Genomic DNA, 14,921 nt, shown 5'->3' with positions numbered 1-14,921 from the left:
TTTTTTTTTGAGACAAGGTCAATCACCCAGGCTAGAATATAGTGGCCTCATTATAGCTCACTGTGGCCTCAAACTTCTGGCCCCAAGTGATCCTCCTGCCTTAGCATCTTAAGTAGCTGGGACTACAAGTGTGGGCCACCACACCCAGCTATTTTTTTTTCACTTTTTGTAGAGATGGGATCTTGCCATGTTACCCAGGCTGGTCTTAAATTCCTGGGCTCAAGCAATCCTCCTGCCTCAGCCTCCCTAAGTGCTAGGATTATAAGCGTGAGCCATGACATCCAGTAAAAAAATTGGTATTTTAGAAAAACAACGCACTAAATATTTGACTTTGAAAACATGAAACTAAAGTCAACTTCAAAGCACATTATGTTGGATGCCTCTAACAGTTCAAAATCCCACCTACAAGGACTCAGATGGCCAGATAAACCATGCTGAGCTATAAGGCTGACGCCTTTGAGACAGGCAAAAAAAATCGATGGTCCCCAATTAACCCCTTCATGTCATTAGATTTTGGGGGGATTCCATAAAGCTTCTCACCTGGAAATCAAAGGTTTCATCACAGTTGAAAACCAAAACAAACCGTCCAAGCTGATGGCCAAGGGCTTTGACAGACTCTGTTTTCCCAGTTCCAGCAGGCCCTATTAATTACAGAAAAGTAATCGAGTACTTGAGTCCATTATCTAATTGGGAACATATCTTTAGTTTTAAAAGAACTTTAAAAAGCAACTATTTTAAAAATCAAAGTTGATGTAACAAATGCAAACAAATTTAAGATTTTAGAATGTACTGATCATGTAATTAAGAAATATATTCAAATCATTAGCTTAATCTCTAAAGCTTTTATTATAGGATTCTATCCACCCAACCTTGTGGGGATTCTTACCAAATGGGGAACCGCCCAGCCTGGCCTCCAAGGCTTGTGTCATTGTCAAATAGCAGCGGTCGGTGAGAGGGGTCTGGACCAGCTTGTCCTGAACACCGAGGTACTCAAAGCCATAGTTAAATTTGGCATTTGCCATTTGAATGGACAACTGTTGTAATACATCAGTTTGCTTCGGGTCAAAGTAAAATCGCATCTGGCTGAGCCATTCAAAAGATTTGGCGTTGTCAATCTTGCTTTTGATCAAGGACCTTGTAACATCTCTCTGGTGAACCAACTCTGTAATCTGAAGAAAAAGAATCATTTAAAAGTTTATCATAAGTTAAACCAATACAGTATATTCTCTGGCTTCATAGATTTTTTTTTTTTTTTTTGAGACAGAATCTCACTCTTTTGCCCACTCTTTTGCATCAGCCTAGCTCACAGCAACCTCAAACTCCCGGGCTCAGGCGATCCTCCTGCCTCAGCCTCCCAAGTAGCTGGGACTACAGGCATGTGGCACCGTGCCCGGCTAATTTTTTCTATATATTTTTAGTTGTCCAGATAATTTCTTTCTATTTTTAGTAGAGGCAGGGTCTCACTCTTGCTCAGGCTGGTCTTGAACTTCTGACCTCGAATGATCCTCCTGCCTCAGCCTCCCAGAGTGCTAGAATTATAGGCGTGAGCCACCGCGCCCGGCCTAGCTTCATAGATTGTTAAACCTGAGATTCTAGGTCTAGTTACAATGGCTTTCAGTAAATATTCCAAAACGCAAATTCACTTTGAGAGACAACAGAAATGTTATTCATGTGATGGTATTACATAGAATCAAGAGTTACAGCAAAAACAAACACCTCACTTGAAATAAAATTCTGCAGCTATCGTAAAACGTGATGAAGATCGGCTTTCTGATGTCTGTCCTCGTGCCCACTGGGGGCCTGGAGCTGGGGCTGCCCACACTGCCACCTCCTTGATGAGGAGATGATGAGAAAGAGCAAGAGACCCTGATCAAGATTGGTCCTTTTCTTTCTACCATGACGTCATATAACTCCTGCACGTCACCAAGATTATCTTTCAACAGGGACCGAGAGCAAAATACCTGCCCTCAGAGGATATCCACATGCCATCTACTTTTCCCCTAATGCTAACTGAAACACTTTTCAAGCATAGGTTCCCGCAACCTCTTGAGTGGCAGGTGCAAGAGCCTAACTGATGAGGAAGGAGTTGAGCATGTGACTAACCAAGTGTTCCAGCTTCCGTCTTCGGAGTGGGGGCTGCTCCATGAGGACGGAGTCCGCCAGCACATTGAGGGTGACCTCCACGTTGCTCAGCACGGAGTGCAAGGGGGCGGCATCGCCGCCTCCACCCACGCTACTCAGTGCGGTCTCCACGTTTTCAGACCAGGCTATCTGGGCTGACAAAACCACAAGCTGGGCCTGAAAGATGTGACAAAATCCCAAAGGATCACTTTAAAGATCAGGCAAGCGTGTTCCTCTTCAGCCCACCCATTTCTACTGCAGATTACCTGATATTTATCAATCCAAGTGATGTAGGTGTTTGGGTCAATTGAAGTTGCTTTACCAAAAATCTCAACTTCTGTAACAGACTCAGCGAGCAGTTTAGCCAGGGTGACTCTCATCTCCTTCTCTACTAGTGTGAGCCACTCGTTGATTTTAGGATGTTCAGTAATTGACACAGGAGTTTTAAACATGACCTGAAATAAATAAAATTTGAAGAATTAAGATATACAAAAATAGGAGAGATATTTTCTAAGTTACAAATGTAAATTTAATTACCTCTTCTCCTTCCCGGGATGAAATACCCAAGACAACAGAATTATCCTCATTAAGGATGATGCTCGAAACTCCAGCAAACATTTTCTTGAAGTGTTTCTGTAATTTAGCCACATTCTTGCTATTTCCAATGATTTCAAGCAAATCTTCGTCACCCACAAAATAGAATCTGAAATGAAAATAGCATTCAAATGGCTAAGATTTTATATATACAAGTAAGGTGAATCAAGGTAAAATTTCAATTTGCAGGAAGGGAAAGAGAATATGGCCCGTGGTGAACAATCTGCAGTCTGAACTCAGATCACATCCAAATTTCTTCCAACCACTGGCAAAAGATACACACTTGATTGCAAGATCTTGAGAAGAATTCAATGAATTTCGTATCATTCACCTTACTTCATTAACTCACTTTAAAAAAACCTGTCCAATTCATCCTAAGCAAACTATTTAGAAAGGAAGAAATGCCACTTAAGAAAACAGAGCTAAACACTGAAGAGATGAAAGCTCCCTTGGAGAATGGGTGATAGTTTAAATGAAGCTTAATAAATCCAAGGTAGAAAAGTAAGAATTATTGGGTACAATTAGGAATCAATGCATGACAGGGAAATGGTATTCATTAACGTGATTATTGGCTAACAAAATCCTGATGTCAGAACTGACCAACACACAGGCCCGGAAGGGAGAGAAGACGGGTGGAACAAAGCACAACTGAAACGCAACTTTATTTCAGGCCAACTCAAAACAAGTATCTTACCTGGGGAAAGATGATCGTTCCCTTTCCAGGTATTCTCCCAATGCTTTCTGGATCTTTCCCAGCAGGTCTGCCAGTCTTTCCAGAGACCTCTGTACCCCCTGAATGTTCAGAACATCCATAACAAGGGGAGATTTGGATACTTTTTTCATTAGAGCCAAAAACTCCGTGCTGATACTACAAATCAAATGAAAACATATGTCAGCCTTTGTGTAAAAGAGTGATCACCAGGCACTGTCGATACCGGCTCCCTGGCTGCAGGCCGCCATACCTCTGGAACCGCTGGGTTTCCACTGGCAGCAGGTGCTTGATATCCGCACTGCCTGTGAAGATGCCTTCCAGGTAGACCCACCGCCTCTGCACATCGATCCACACGTCGAAGAGAGCCATGATACGGTTCAGCTTGTCTTCCCAGCTCAGTGCATCCTCCTCAAAAACCTGGAGGGGAGATGGGAGGGCAGAGGTCAACTGCTAACCTTTTCACTGAAAAATTCAAACTCAAACTCACTGAGACATGCAGATTAGGATCCCATGAAATAATCTAATTCATATTTTAAAAAGCAGACATCTAGTGACTGTCAGTGAAAGGTATGACAGTGAAAGTGCAAAACACACTCATCAGGGAGGGAGGGTCCCCAGCACAGCACCTTGTAGTAGGGAGAGAGCTTCATGGCGGAGACGCTGTTGATGTGCTCTTTGACCTTGTTGAACAGGTCGTCCCAGCCGCGGATCAAGCGGCATTTGTTCTGATAGTTAACCAAGTCTAGTTCGTAAGTGTTCCATACTTCTCTTATCTGAATTGAAACCAGAAAGAGGCACGTCATCAGTGCGTGTGCACTCACCAGTTGGGAAAGGGACCATGCAACATGGGAACAAGAACCACAGATGAAAAGGCTCCATTTTTACCTAACTCAGCTACGTAACAGCCCGAAACACTACATAAAAGTGCCCATCCAGTCTTGTTACTTGCCTGCTTCAAAAATTCTTCCAAAGCCATTTCCCCTTGTGCCACAAGCAGTACATCCTTGACAATGGCTTCATTTTTCTGCAAGTCAACGTCCCAGATTTGACCAAGGGTTAGCTCAGACACAACCCAATTAACTCGAAGCCTTTTCATCAGCTGTTTCCAATGGCGATCTTTAAGTGCCTCGGATTTCAATTCAATCACCAACATATTTATCTGTGGAGAAAGTAAACAAAGTAACCAATCTGTGCAGGTGTATGTCTAACCTGCATTCACCACTGTGTGGCACCGCTCTCCTACCTTCATGTAACCTTTCAGCAGCCTCTGAACAAACTCATAGGACGCGTACTGCCGCAACCGGGCAGGGAAGTTTTTCAGCTGGTTCAACAGGCCATCTAAATTTTGTCGAAGCTGTTAAGAGAAACAGGAGATGTTATTTAATTTGTCAACATTTCTTTAACGATGAAATATTTTTTTAAATATTTAAAAATAAATATTACATTAGATGGAAACGACTTGCAGGACATTAAGTGACAGCCTGTGAACTCACAATACGAATACACAAACTTGGTTTGCAAAGTTCCTGGAGTCTACAACTATTAATACAGGAACATACACAAGCATCTATCTTGACAAGATATACCTTTCGAGGCTGTACTGAAACCCAAGGTTGCTCCTTCATCTGATCAATTTGCTCCCAGACCTTAGAAAGTTCTGACCAAACGCCTTTGAGGTCCTGTAGTTCTTCTAAGGCCACCTGTGATTGAGAACAGGAAAGCAGTTGAGCTTTGGAAACAGAAGGCATCTCAGAATCTGGCAGGGCCCTTGGGATGACCCAGGGCGGTGGCTGAGTCAGGATGGAGAGCAGGATTCCTGACACCCTTGCAGCGGCCCTCACCTGCACACGCTCCTCACTGCCGCTGAGCAGCCCCGTGTCTGTCAGCTCCAGCGCCTCCTTGGCCTTCGCACACTTCTCTCTGTCGTCCTTCAGCCTGCCAAACTTCCCTTCGTATATGGTGAGAGCCTGCAGTGCCTCCTCTGGGCGAAGGTTGCCCTGAAAGCAGCCCAAGCACGGAGAATTGCAGTGCAATGTCTCGGGAGACAGGAACACTTACCTGGGCTCTAAAATGACGGAGGGGGCCTGCCGGGCTTCTGGAAATTTCCGATTCCTTAAGTATAACTGCACATATCTTCATATGGAAACATTCTAAGGGAAGTGCACATAGAATGTATGCACAGTGCCGAATCAAAGTTTTATGTCAATATTTCTCATAAATAAAAGTCTCATAATGGTGAAACATCTCTCAATTCAGTCGTTGTCTCACCCAGCACCGTGGGAGTGGGCAGAGAAGAGTCAGCACAGACGTGGTCCAAGGGGAATGAGAAATCACCGGAAATAGACTCTACTTCAGCATTAACATTACTATTTACATACTTCCTTTTCATTTTAATAACTTTTGAGAACTATACAAAATATTGCAGTTTTCTACCAAAACAAAACACAATTAACATTTTAGTTATGACATATTACCGGCACCAAGTTGAGGTGACAAAGAAATACTCAAACTTTGGTGACCAGAACCTTGCTACTGATTAATACTCACTCCCCTGCTGGACTGAGTATTCACAACCTAAGCACTCGTAAAAGCAGAGACTTTTTAAAAACAGGACCACTGACCCAAAGTAAAAAACCTAAGCAGAACGTGCAGGGGCCCAGCAGCGGCACGGACACAGCTGTGGGTAGGACAGAACACTAACTGGCAGAGCACCACGGGAGGCCCGATCTGCCACCAGGCCTACTGTGGAAAACTTACGGCCCCAAACCAGATTAACATTCAAAATATTTTAACATCCCTGGCACTTTTTTCTTTTCTAAGCCTGTCTAAATAAATAAAATTTTGAATTCTACCCCTAGTAAACCAAATACACTGTCATCTACTTGCTGTCACCTCTGCCATCAGCATGACCTGCCAGCTCTATCCCTTCAGTGTCACCTGTCCAGACACAGCAGTAACCACCTCCCGCTTACCCTGCAGCACTGTCACCACCTGACTCAAAACACTCGTTTCTCTCTGTTTGTTACTCTGTCTCTCCCCACTGGAGCCTGATTCCATGGGGGTGGGGGCTCAGTTGGTGATCACTAACTACTTGAATGAATGAAGAAAAGCGGACATGGCAGGTTCTGGGTACAGGAAGGTTTAATAGCTACAAAAACTACAACAACAGAACTTGCCTCCCCACAACATATAAAACTAGCAGCAGCAGTGTGAGGTTTGGCCTGTGTCTACGAGAAATTAAAGTATAATTTTTTAGTGTGCCTAAATAAGAGGGTAATTTAAGAACAGAAAAACTTTAATCCTTGAAACCATCTCCTGGCTTAAATGGTTGCCTTTCTGGGTAAGAAGAGGTCTAAGTTGGCTTTCACAATTACTATATGCAAGTATTGCTTTTTTAATTACAAAGAGGAAAAAAAAAGTCTTCCATATTGAAAAGCTGAGCTGCAGCAAGGTTCCGGACGCCTGAAAGAAAGTACGTGACACGGTGCTGTTGGGGTGGCCGCCTCCTGCAGCACAGCCAGGCGAGACTCACCGTGACAGGCTTGGTTTTCTCCCAGTCCGTCAGCAGGTCGGTGGTGCGGCTTTCCACGGCCCGATCCTCCTGGACGATCTTCATTTGCAGGTTTGCCACCTGCTGCTGGATGGCAGAGTCCTTCCGCCGCATGATATCATTGAAGGCTCCCCACTCTCCCTCGATGTTGTCAATGTAGAGCCAGGAAGGCGGGAACTGGAACCTTTGCTTTTCCAGCAAGCGCTGACCATTGCGGTAGAGCTTTGAGAGTTAAAAAAAAAAATTGAATTTTTCTTCTATAACAATAATTGAAACTATTATCAGACCCCCATGAGAGAGAAGGTGCTTTATGGCTATAGAACATGTAAGATCAATACACATGCTCTTCTCCTAAAACCTTCCATCCTAAGATTATCGGGGTCAGAGGGCATCATGCTCCTGAAGTCCAACACAGCTAGTCTCGTTATTGTAACTCAACGCATCCAAATGCCCCGAATAGGATATAAAGCATAGTGGAGCTTCATGCTGAATTATAAAAAAGACATGGAAGTTTGATGACTTGAAAACAACTAAGTAAAAGATTTTTTTTTGAGACAGGGTCTCTGCTCTGTTGCCAGGGCTAGAGTCCAGTGCTGTCACTGCAGCTCTCCGTAGCCTCAAACTCCTGGGCTCAAGTGATCCTCCTGCCTCCCAAGAAGCTGGGAGGAGGGGTGTGTGCCGCCATGCCGGCTAATTTTTCTGTTTTTTTTTTTTTGTAGAGATGGGGCCTCGCTATGTTGCTCAGGGTGGTCTTGAACTCCTGGCCTCAAGCGATCCTCCCGCCTTGGCCTCCCAAAGTGCTAGGATTACAGGTGTAAGCCTCTGCGCCAGGCCAAAGATTTTATTTTTTTAAAATTTTTTAATTTAAAAATTTCTGGGGGGTAGAGATGGAATGTCACTATGTTGCTCAGGCTGGTCTTTAACTCCTGGCCTCAAACAGTCCTGCCTTGGCCTCCTAAAGTGCTAGGATTACAGGTGTGAGCCACGATGCCCAGCCTAAAGTTTACTTAAAAGATTTTAAAAGGCAGAAATAGTGGTTCTCCAACCTTGCTGTGCGTAAGAATCACATGCAGAGCTTTTATTAATAGAATACAGATCCCCACAATGCCAGTATCTGCCCTGAACGTTACCAAGCGGTTATAATAGAGGTGGTCCCATACTGTAAGAAAATAATGCCTTAAGAGTTCCATCAGAGCATTCTCTCAGAACGCAAAGCATTATAAAAGCCAAATTAAACTAGAGGTCTAGTTTGAAAGATTTAAATATTCACAGAGCTCACCTCAACTTGCTTCTCAAACTGCTTGATCTTCCGTTTCAGAGACTGCACGTAGGTGATGAAGGTCACTGCATCCGAGGTGCTGGCCGTGTCCACCGAGTGCTGCTCCAACTCCTGGCGAGACTGTTCAGAGGGAGGGGACACTTTATCAAGGAGCCCAGGTTTACCAGCAGACTGTTCACACTGGCAGAATCCCATCTCACCTTTGAGATCTGGGAGTGGAACTCTGTCATGTTTGATCCTAGCATCTGTCCAAATTTGCTGAGAACCTCCTTATGCCAGGAGTCGTACTTCAAGTTTACCTTAGATTGCACCTGCAGGTGAAGCAGCACACAACACATCATCAGTCCTTTCCTGCTGGCACGGCTAAGCTTTGGCTGAATTTGAGTCTAACAGAAACGTTCCTTTTACAGCCACCCTGACACCTTTCAGTAAGACAGCAGAGCTCACCTTGCCGTAATCTATAACTACTGGTCCAAACTCTTTTTTGGTTTCTGCATTGTCAAAGGTCCCCCTGGCCTTCCTTATCTGGACCAAGAGAGCTTGCCACTTGTTGAGATCTTCCCCGAGTCTGTTATAGATGTTTTCAGCTTGCATATCCCATAAACACTGGTACTGAAGCCAAACCTGCAAATGAAGAACACAATTACTCAGCTTGAATTTTCATTTTGTAGGCTATTACATAGCAGGTTCATATTCCATCACAAAGTTTCATGTTCTTTCATCACCATTAGAAAAATTCTCACTTCAGAGTCTTGTAATTTTCATATCAACAAAATTTACTATTCTCAAAAATCATAGTTAAAATCCCAAAAGATGTGTCCTATTGTTCACTCTTTGCTTTAAAATAAGCAAATACTATCTAGTGAACCATTTTTATATGTAGTTAAGATCTTTTAGCTCCACATTCTTTACATCCCATGCTCCTGCCTAGGACAGACTAACGTATCTGAACGAGATCAGGAAGTTCTTACCTTGACATACTGCTCGACTTCAGTTACGATGCCCATGACAGCAGAATATGACTCTTCCAGGGCAACAGGGCCATCAGGCATCCGTGTTAAAGCGTTCCGATAGAATTTCTCTTCTTCAGTCAATTCATAATGTACACCCACCTAGCCAACCAAGGCCGAAAAGAATGCAAGTACTGTGTATGAAAACGTTAATCTCAGCATCACCTTTTACTTAATTAAAATGAATGGAAAGAACAGCTGACCACCGAAATGGGACTTAAGGGACAACATCCACTTAGCCACTAGTAACCAGAAAGCCCACTTATATTTAACTCATCAAACCAATAAAAGGAACATCAGATTAACTACAACGTAGAAAAATGTGGCATCACTAAGGGCACAACGCAGAAACAGTTTAAAAGCACGTGCAACCCTTCGCCCATTTCAACTATTTGACTGCCGGACGCCATTCCAGGTACAACAAACAGGCAGACAAAGATCCCTGCTCATGTGGACTTACGTCCCACAGGAGGAGGGAGACACTTAAGGAATAAGAATACACAGACTGTTAGGTGGTGATAAATACCACAGAGAAAGAGAAAGGAGGACGGGGAGTGTGGGGCAAGGGAGGCTGTATTGTCAACAGAGAGGTCAGGAAAGGCCTCAGCAAGGAGACTTTGAGCAGAGGCCAGGAGGAGGAGAGGGTGTAAGCCACGTAGGTGTTTGCCGCGAGGGATTCTGAGCAGAGACCTGCAAGTGCAAAGGCCCGGGGCAAGAGTCTGCCTGGCACGCTTGAGGACCAGCAAACGACCAGTGTGGCGGGAGCAGCGCCAGGGAGGGGAGAAGCAGGAGCTGAAGTCCGAGAAGCAACATGCAGCGTACACATACAGGGGGCCAGCAAGCCACTGTGCCACCTGGGCTTTTATGCTGATGGAGACAGGAAGCCATTAAGGGCTTTTCAGAGCAGTGTGGGGATCGACTGAGAATCTATGACTTGCTCTGGCTGCTGTGTTGAAAATAGATTTTAGACAGCCAAAGGCTGAAATAACAGTTAGGAGAGAACATTAATAATCCAAGTGAGAGGTGGTGGTACCTTTGACAGGGGTGGTAGCAATGGATTTGGTAAGAAACAGATCAGGGTTAATTTAAAAAAGAGAAGACAACAGGAGTCAAGGATAACACTGTCATTTTTGGCCTGAGTGGGTGCAGGATGGGAGAGGAGTGACGAGGGGAAGATCAAACTTGAGGGGAGGACTGGAGACACGTTCAGTTTGACGCGTGTACCAGACAGCCGAGCGGAGACGCCACGCAGGCAGCTGCACAGACAGGCCTGGAGTTCAGGACAACGGCCAGGCTGCGGCTGTGAACATGGGGCCACCAGCACCCAGATGGTTTCCACATCGAGAGACTACATGAGACCATTAAGAGAGAGAAGAGGGGGAGACAGGGCACGAAATATTTAGAGGTTGGGAAGACAGATGGCAAAGGAACCAGCCAGTGAAGTAGGAGGAAAACCAGGAGCGCACGGTGTTCTGGAAGAGCCAAGCGAAGAGGGCCTCAGAAGAGGCAGGAGCTAAGACGAGGACTGAGAAGTCCACTAGCAGCAAGGAGGAGGCCGCCATGATCACACAGGGGCGAGCGGTGGAGGGTGGGAGCCCTGGAGCAGCTGGCACAGACGGGCCCGGCCCCTCCCCAGGCTGTAGGGGGACTTAGGGTCAGGCGTATGCACCGACAGGACAAGAACTGCTGAGGAACAAAGTGCTGGCTCTCGTTTGTAAAATTTGGAGATAAACAAGAGAACAATACAAACAGAAACACAGCTGGTTAAAAACAGGAGAAATATGACAAGACAGATCTAAAGGCTGTATGTAGACTCCTTGAGGGGCAGGAACCAGATTCACAGCTTGGTTCTGATTAGCTGGACATTTCAAGTTCTGGGCTAAACACTGGCAAGATTTCAAGCCATGGGCAGTTAACTACCTCAAAAAAGTCCTAAAAGAACTTAGTTGAAACTAAGAAAGAGATAACTTCCTAATTAGATTACTGAATTCTAGAACAGCCTGCCAGAATAGAGGTTATGGAATCTTTTTACTTGAAAAACCACTGGGTATATTTAGAAGTAACATTGGCTCCAGGCTGGGGACTAAATTGATCTCTTGAGTTTTCCTTTTGCTCTAGAAATATACTAATAAGAGTATATCTAGGATTTACTTTAAAATAATCTGGTGGGGGTAGGGAGGTAGGGGAAAGAAATATAAATGAAATAAAATTGGCCACATATTGATAGACAAAGCTGGGTGGTGGGAGCTTATGTGATTTCCTCTACTTTTGTGTACGTCTGAAAATTCCTCTAGTAAAAAGAGTGGCTGGGTGGGGAAGAAGCAGGAATTAGGACTCCCAAAGAAGCCCAGGGAAGGACTCTCTAAGAGACTACCAACACAAGCTACCAATACCAAGTAACTAATTGGGAAAAAAGGCCAAGTCACACAAACCTCCTGTAGCTTTTTTTAGGATGTCGAACCGGAGTCTGGAGTTTGAAAAAGACACATCAAGACCCCATTTAAAGAGGTAGCATGGACAAGTGTCACAGAGCCTCAGGAGAGGCCTGGTTAGAACGTGAGTGCCTCGAGTCCCTGAAGGCTTACCTGGTACCTCTGACTCTGGATCCTGGGGAGAGACAGGACAACCATCTTCCAGGCAAACATCTCCTGATACAGCTTGTATCTACACTCCTCAATTGGCGGGTTCAAATAGATTACCTGATTGGTTATTCTCAGCTCATGAACGACATTCTGTGAAAGAAAGGTTTCATTTTTTACTCAGCAATCTATTTGAATAAAGGTGGTTTTGATAACTTAACACCTTTTCTCCCTAAATCACTAAACTACTTAAGTCTGGACCACGAAGTCTGTCACTTGATTATTAGAAGTGGTCTTGTATTAATAATTCCATGTCATTTGTGCTCCCACCAAAGACCATGAAAGTCAGAGGGCAGGTGCTGCCTCCTCCTGGGTCCCCGGTGCCCAGGAGTCGAACACACAGCAGGTGTCCAAAAAGCCCCATCTGATCTGACTGCGTAGATGCGGACCTCCTCACAACCCCCTGGGGACCTGAGACGCCAGCGCACTGCCGTAGGGCACACACTGCACTGACTCAGCTGACCAAGCGGAAGTGAGTCTGCACCACCTGCCGGGGCTTTAAGCCAGTCAAGACTTCCAACTCAGTCTCCACCAGGTAAAGGTACATGTCACTTGTAAATGGGGACACGGTCTGAGAAATGCATTGTTTGGTGATCTTGCCATTGTGCAAACCTCATAGACTATACTTACACAAACCTGGATGGTAGAGCCTACTACACAGCTAGGTCGTAACTACAGTCTGTTGTTCCCAGGCTGCACACCTGGACATCATGTTGCTGTACTGAATGCTGTAAGCAGTTACACCAGAAAGGTAAATTTGTGTATCTAAAAATATCTAAACATAAAAATGGTACAGTATAAATATGGCATTAGAATCTCTATGGGACCACCATGGTATCTGCAGTCCACTGTTGACGGAAATGTCGTTAAACAGCACAGGACTGTGATCGTGCCAACTTAGAAACACTCATTTTCTTCTCTGGAACTCAGTATTTTAAAAAGTATGCTCTGGAGGCAGGGTGTGGTGGCTCATGCTTGTAATCCCAGCACTCTGAGAGGCTGAGGCGGGAGGACTGCTTGAGCTCAGGAGTTCAAAACTAGCCTGAGCAAGAGTAAGATCCCGTTTCTACTAAAAAAAAAAAAAAAAGAAGAAACAAAAAAAGAAAAAAAAAATTAGCTGAGCAACTAAAAATAGAAAAAATTAGCTGGGCATGGTGACGCACGCCTGTATTCCCAGCTACTCAGGAGGCTGAAGCAGGAGGATCACTTGAGCTCAGGAGTTCGAGACCAGCCTGAGAAAGAGCGAGACCCCATCTCTACTAAAAATAGAACAATCAGCCAAGCGTGGTGGCATGCACCTGTAGTCCCAGCTACTCGGGAGGCTGAGGCAGAAGGATTGCTTGAGCCCAGGAGTTTGAGGTTGCTGTGAACTAGGCTGATGCCACGGCACTCTAGCCTGGGCAACAAAGCGAGACTGTCTCAAAAAAAGAAAAACAAAAGAAGTATGCTCTGGGATGAATACTTAATAACAATAATATTCAAAAGTGAAAATAGTAATATTCAAAAGTGAAAACATTTTTCAAGCATTAGGAAAAAAATTGAAAAGGTAAAGTCTGGGTAAGAAAGGTGGGAAAAAAGCCAACTGTTTCTCCCAGATCATAGTTCATACCTGCTCAGTTCTGTCAGGCTTGTTTTGTGAGGCCTTTCTATTGGTACACAACACAAATACTGTGAACTCCGACAACACACGCACAGCTTAGGAAACCGTATGGTGGACACCTTTGTGAGCACCACCCACGGCGGCAGACAGGGCTGAGTGGTACAGTTCCAAATTAACAGAACTACTGAATCCTCCAGAAAGCTCGCTAAGCTCCAGCTGACCACGCCCTGACACAAATGGAAGCAGACGGTGTTGGAGACACAGCCTATCGCCCAGGGTGGTGACCACAGCGCTGCTGCACTCTTCCCTGAGACCTGGATTTGGACTTTCCTTAAAACGGTAGAATACATGTCAGCGTCATGGTCTGAACTTTTACCGTGGCAGGTTGTATTTAGTTTTTGAAATAATTTATTACACGTATGTTTGGTAAATAGTCCCCCCTCCCCCAGTGTAGGTTTTTTCCTAAAACTTCTTTTTCACTTTTTAAAACTTCTTTTTTTATCATTATTTTAGACTTATAGGAGAGTTACAAAGAAAGTACAAAAAGTTTCCACATACCCTTCATCACCTTTCTCTAATGCTAACATCTTACATAGTGTAATGATAAAAACACTTGATACAATTCTATTAACTAAAATACAGACTTCAGTCAGGTTCCCAGAATCTAATCCAAGACACTACATTACATTTTGTTGTCAAATCTCCTTAATCCCTTCAAATCTGTGACATTTTCTCAGTTCTTCCTAGTCTTTCATGACCCTGACACTCTGGAAGAGTACTGGGCAGGTGGTTTGTAGCCTGACCCTCGCTCCGCATGTGTATGACGTTTCTGTCTGATTAGGAGAGTGAGGTATTCTGAGAGACCACAGAGGGGAAGTGCCTTCTCACCACGTGATCTCAGAGGGTTACACGATACACCAGCTCACTGGTGATGTTAACCTTCACAATCTGGGTACGGTGTCTGTTGGGTTCTCTGCTGTAAAGTGACTTTTTCATAGGTACTTCCTACAGGGAGAATTTATATTATTTACTAGCAAATAAGATGCCACAGGCAATACTCACTTTGATTTTTGGTTCTCCACCAGGCTTGTGACTGACTTGTGGGGCATCCGTATCCATGTCAACTTCTGCTTTATCTTCAGCTTGTCCAAGAAGAACCTGGGTCCAAGCTCTTAGGCCAGCTTGCAGACGAACGCCCAATATTCTTTCAATCTACAGAGAAAGCAGTGCCAGAGAACAGGGTTTCTTCTGAAAGTCAGCTCACAAAGCATGCGAATTAGAAAGCAGTAAGTGTTTCAGGTCAAAGATAAATGCTACTAACTACAACCCTCCATCTCTTCATTCTCAGTCTCACTTTGTCACTTTCTCCCGTCTTGGGTAACTCGGGAGTTAGGCTGACTGTGTTCTCCACCTTCG

General features: G+C 44.5%; 1 protein-coding gene across 1 annotated transcript in view; it reads right to left on the bottom strand.

Moving 5' to 3' along the window:
• The window catches only part of DYNC1H1 (dynein cytoplasmic 1 heavy chain 1), a 68,715-nt gene that overhangs the window by 33,869 nt on the left and 19,925 nt on the right, over positions 1–14,921 (bottom strand). The window contains exons 10-28 of the mRNA XM_069489860.1: positions 14,568–14,717; positions 11,852–11,998; positions 9,228–9,368; positions 8,704–8,880; positions 8,457–8,567; positions 8,257–8,376; positions 6,960–7,199; positions 5,269–5,424; positions 5,014–5,127; positions 4,671–4,781; positions 4,377–4,586; positions 4,054–4,200; positions 3,678–3,844; positions 3,410–3,583; positions 2,659–2,824; positions 2,388–2,576; positions 2,104–2,298; positions 887–1,169; positions 541–641 (exon numbers count right to left, since the gene is read on the bottom strand). Coding sequence (XP_069345961.1) covers positions 541–641; positions 887–1,169; positions 2,104–2,298; positions 2,388–2,576; positions 2,659–2,824; positions 3,410–3,583; positions 3,678–3,844; positions 4,054–4,200; positions 4,377–4,586; positions 4,671–4,781; positions 5,014–5,127; positions 5,269–5,424; positions 6,960–7,199; positions 8,257–8,376; positions 8,457–8,567; positions 8,704–8,880; positions 9,228–9,368; positions 11,852–11,998; positions 14,568–14,717 — 3,099 coding nt within the window. The remainder of the gene's footprint in view (positions 1–540; positions 642–886; positions 1,170–2,103; positions 2,299–2,387; positions 2,577–2,658; positions 2,825–3,409; positions 3,584–3,677; positions 3,845–4,053; positions 4,201–4,376; positions 4,587–4,670; positions 4,782–5,013; positions 5,128–5,268; positions 5,425–6,959; positions 7,200–8,256; positions 8,377–8,456; positions 8,568–8,703; positions 8,881–9,227; positions 9,369–11,851; positions 11,999–14,567; positions 14,718–14,921) is intronic.

Source organism: Eulemur rufifrons, chromosome 2 (assembly GCF_041146395.1).
Source record: "Eulemur rufifrons isolate Redbay chromosome 2, OSU_ERuf_1, whole genome shotgun sequence".
Lineage (NCBI taxonomy): Eukaryota > Metazoa > Chordata > Mammalia > Primates > Lemuridae > Eulemur > Eulemur rufifrons.
This window is presented reverse-complemented; position numbering and strand designations above follow the sequence as displayed.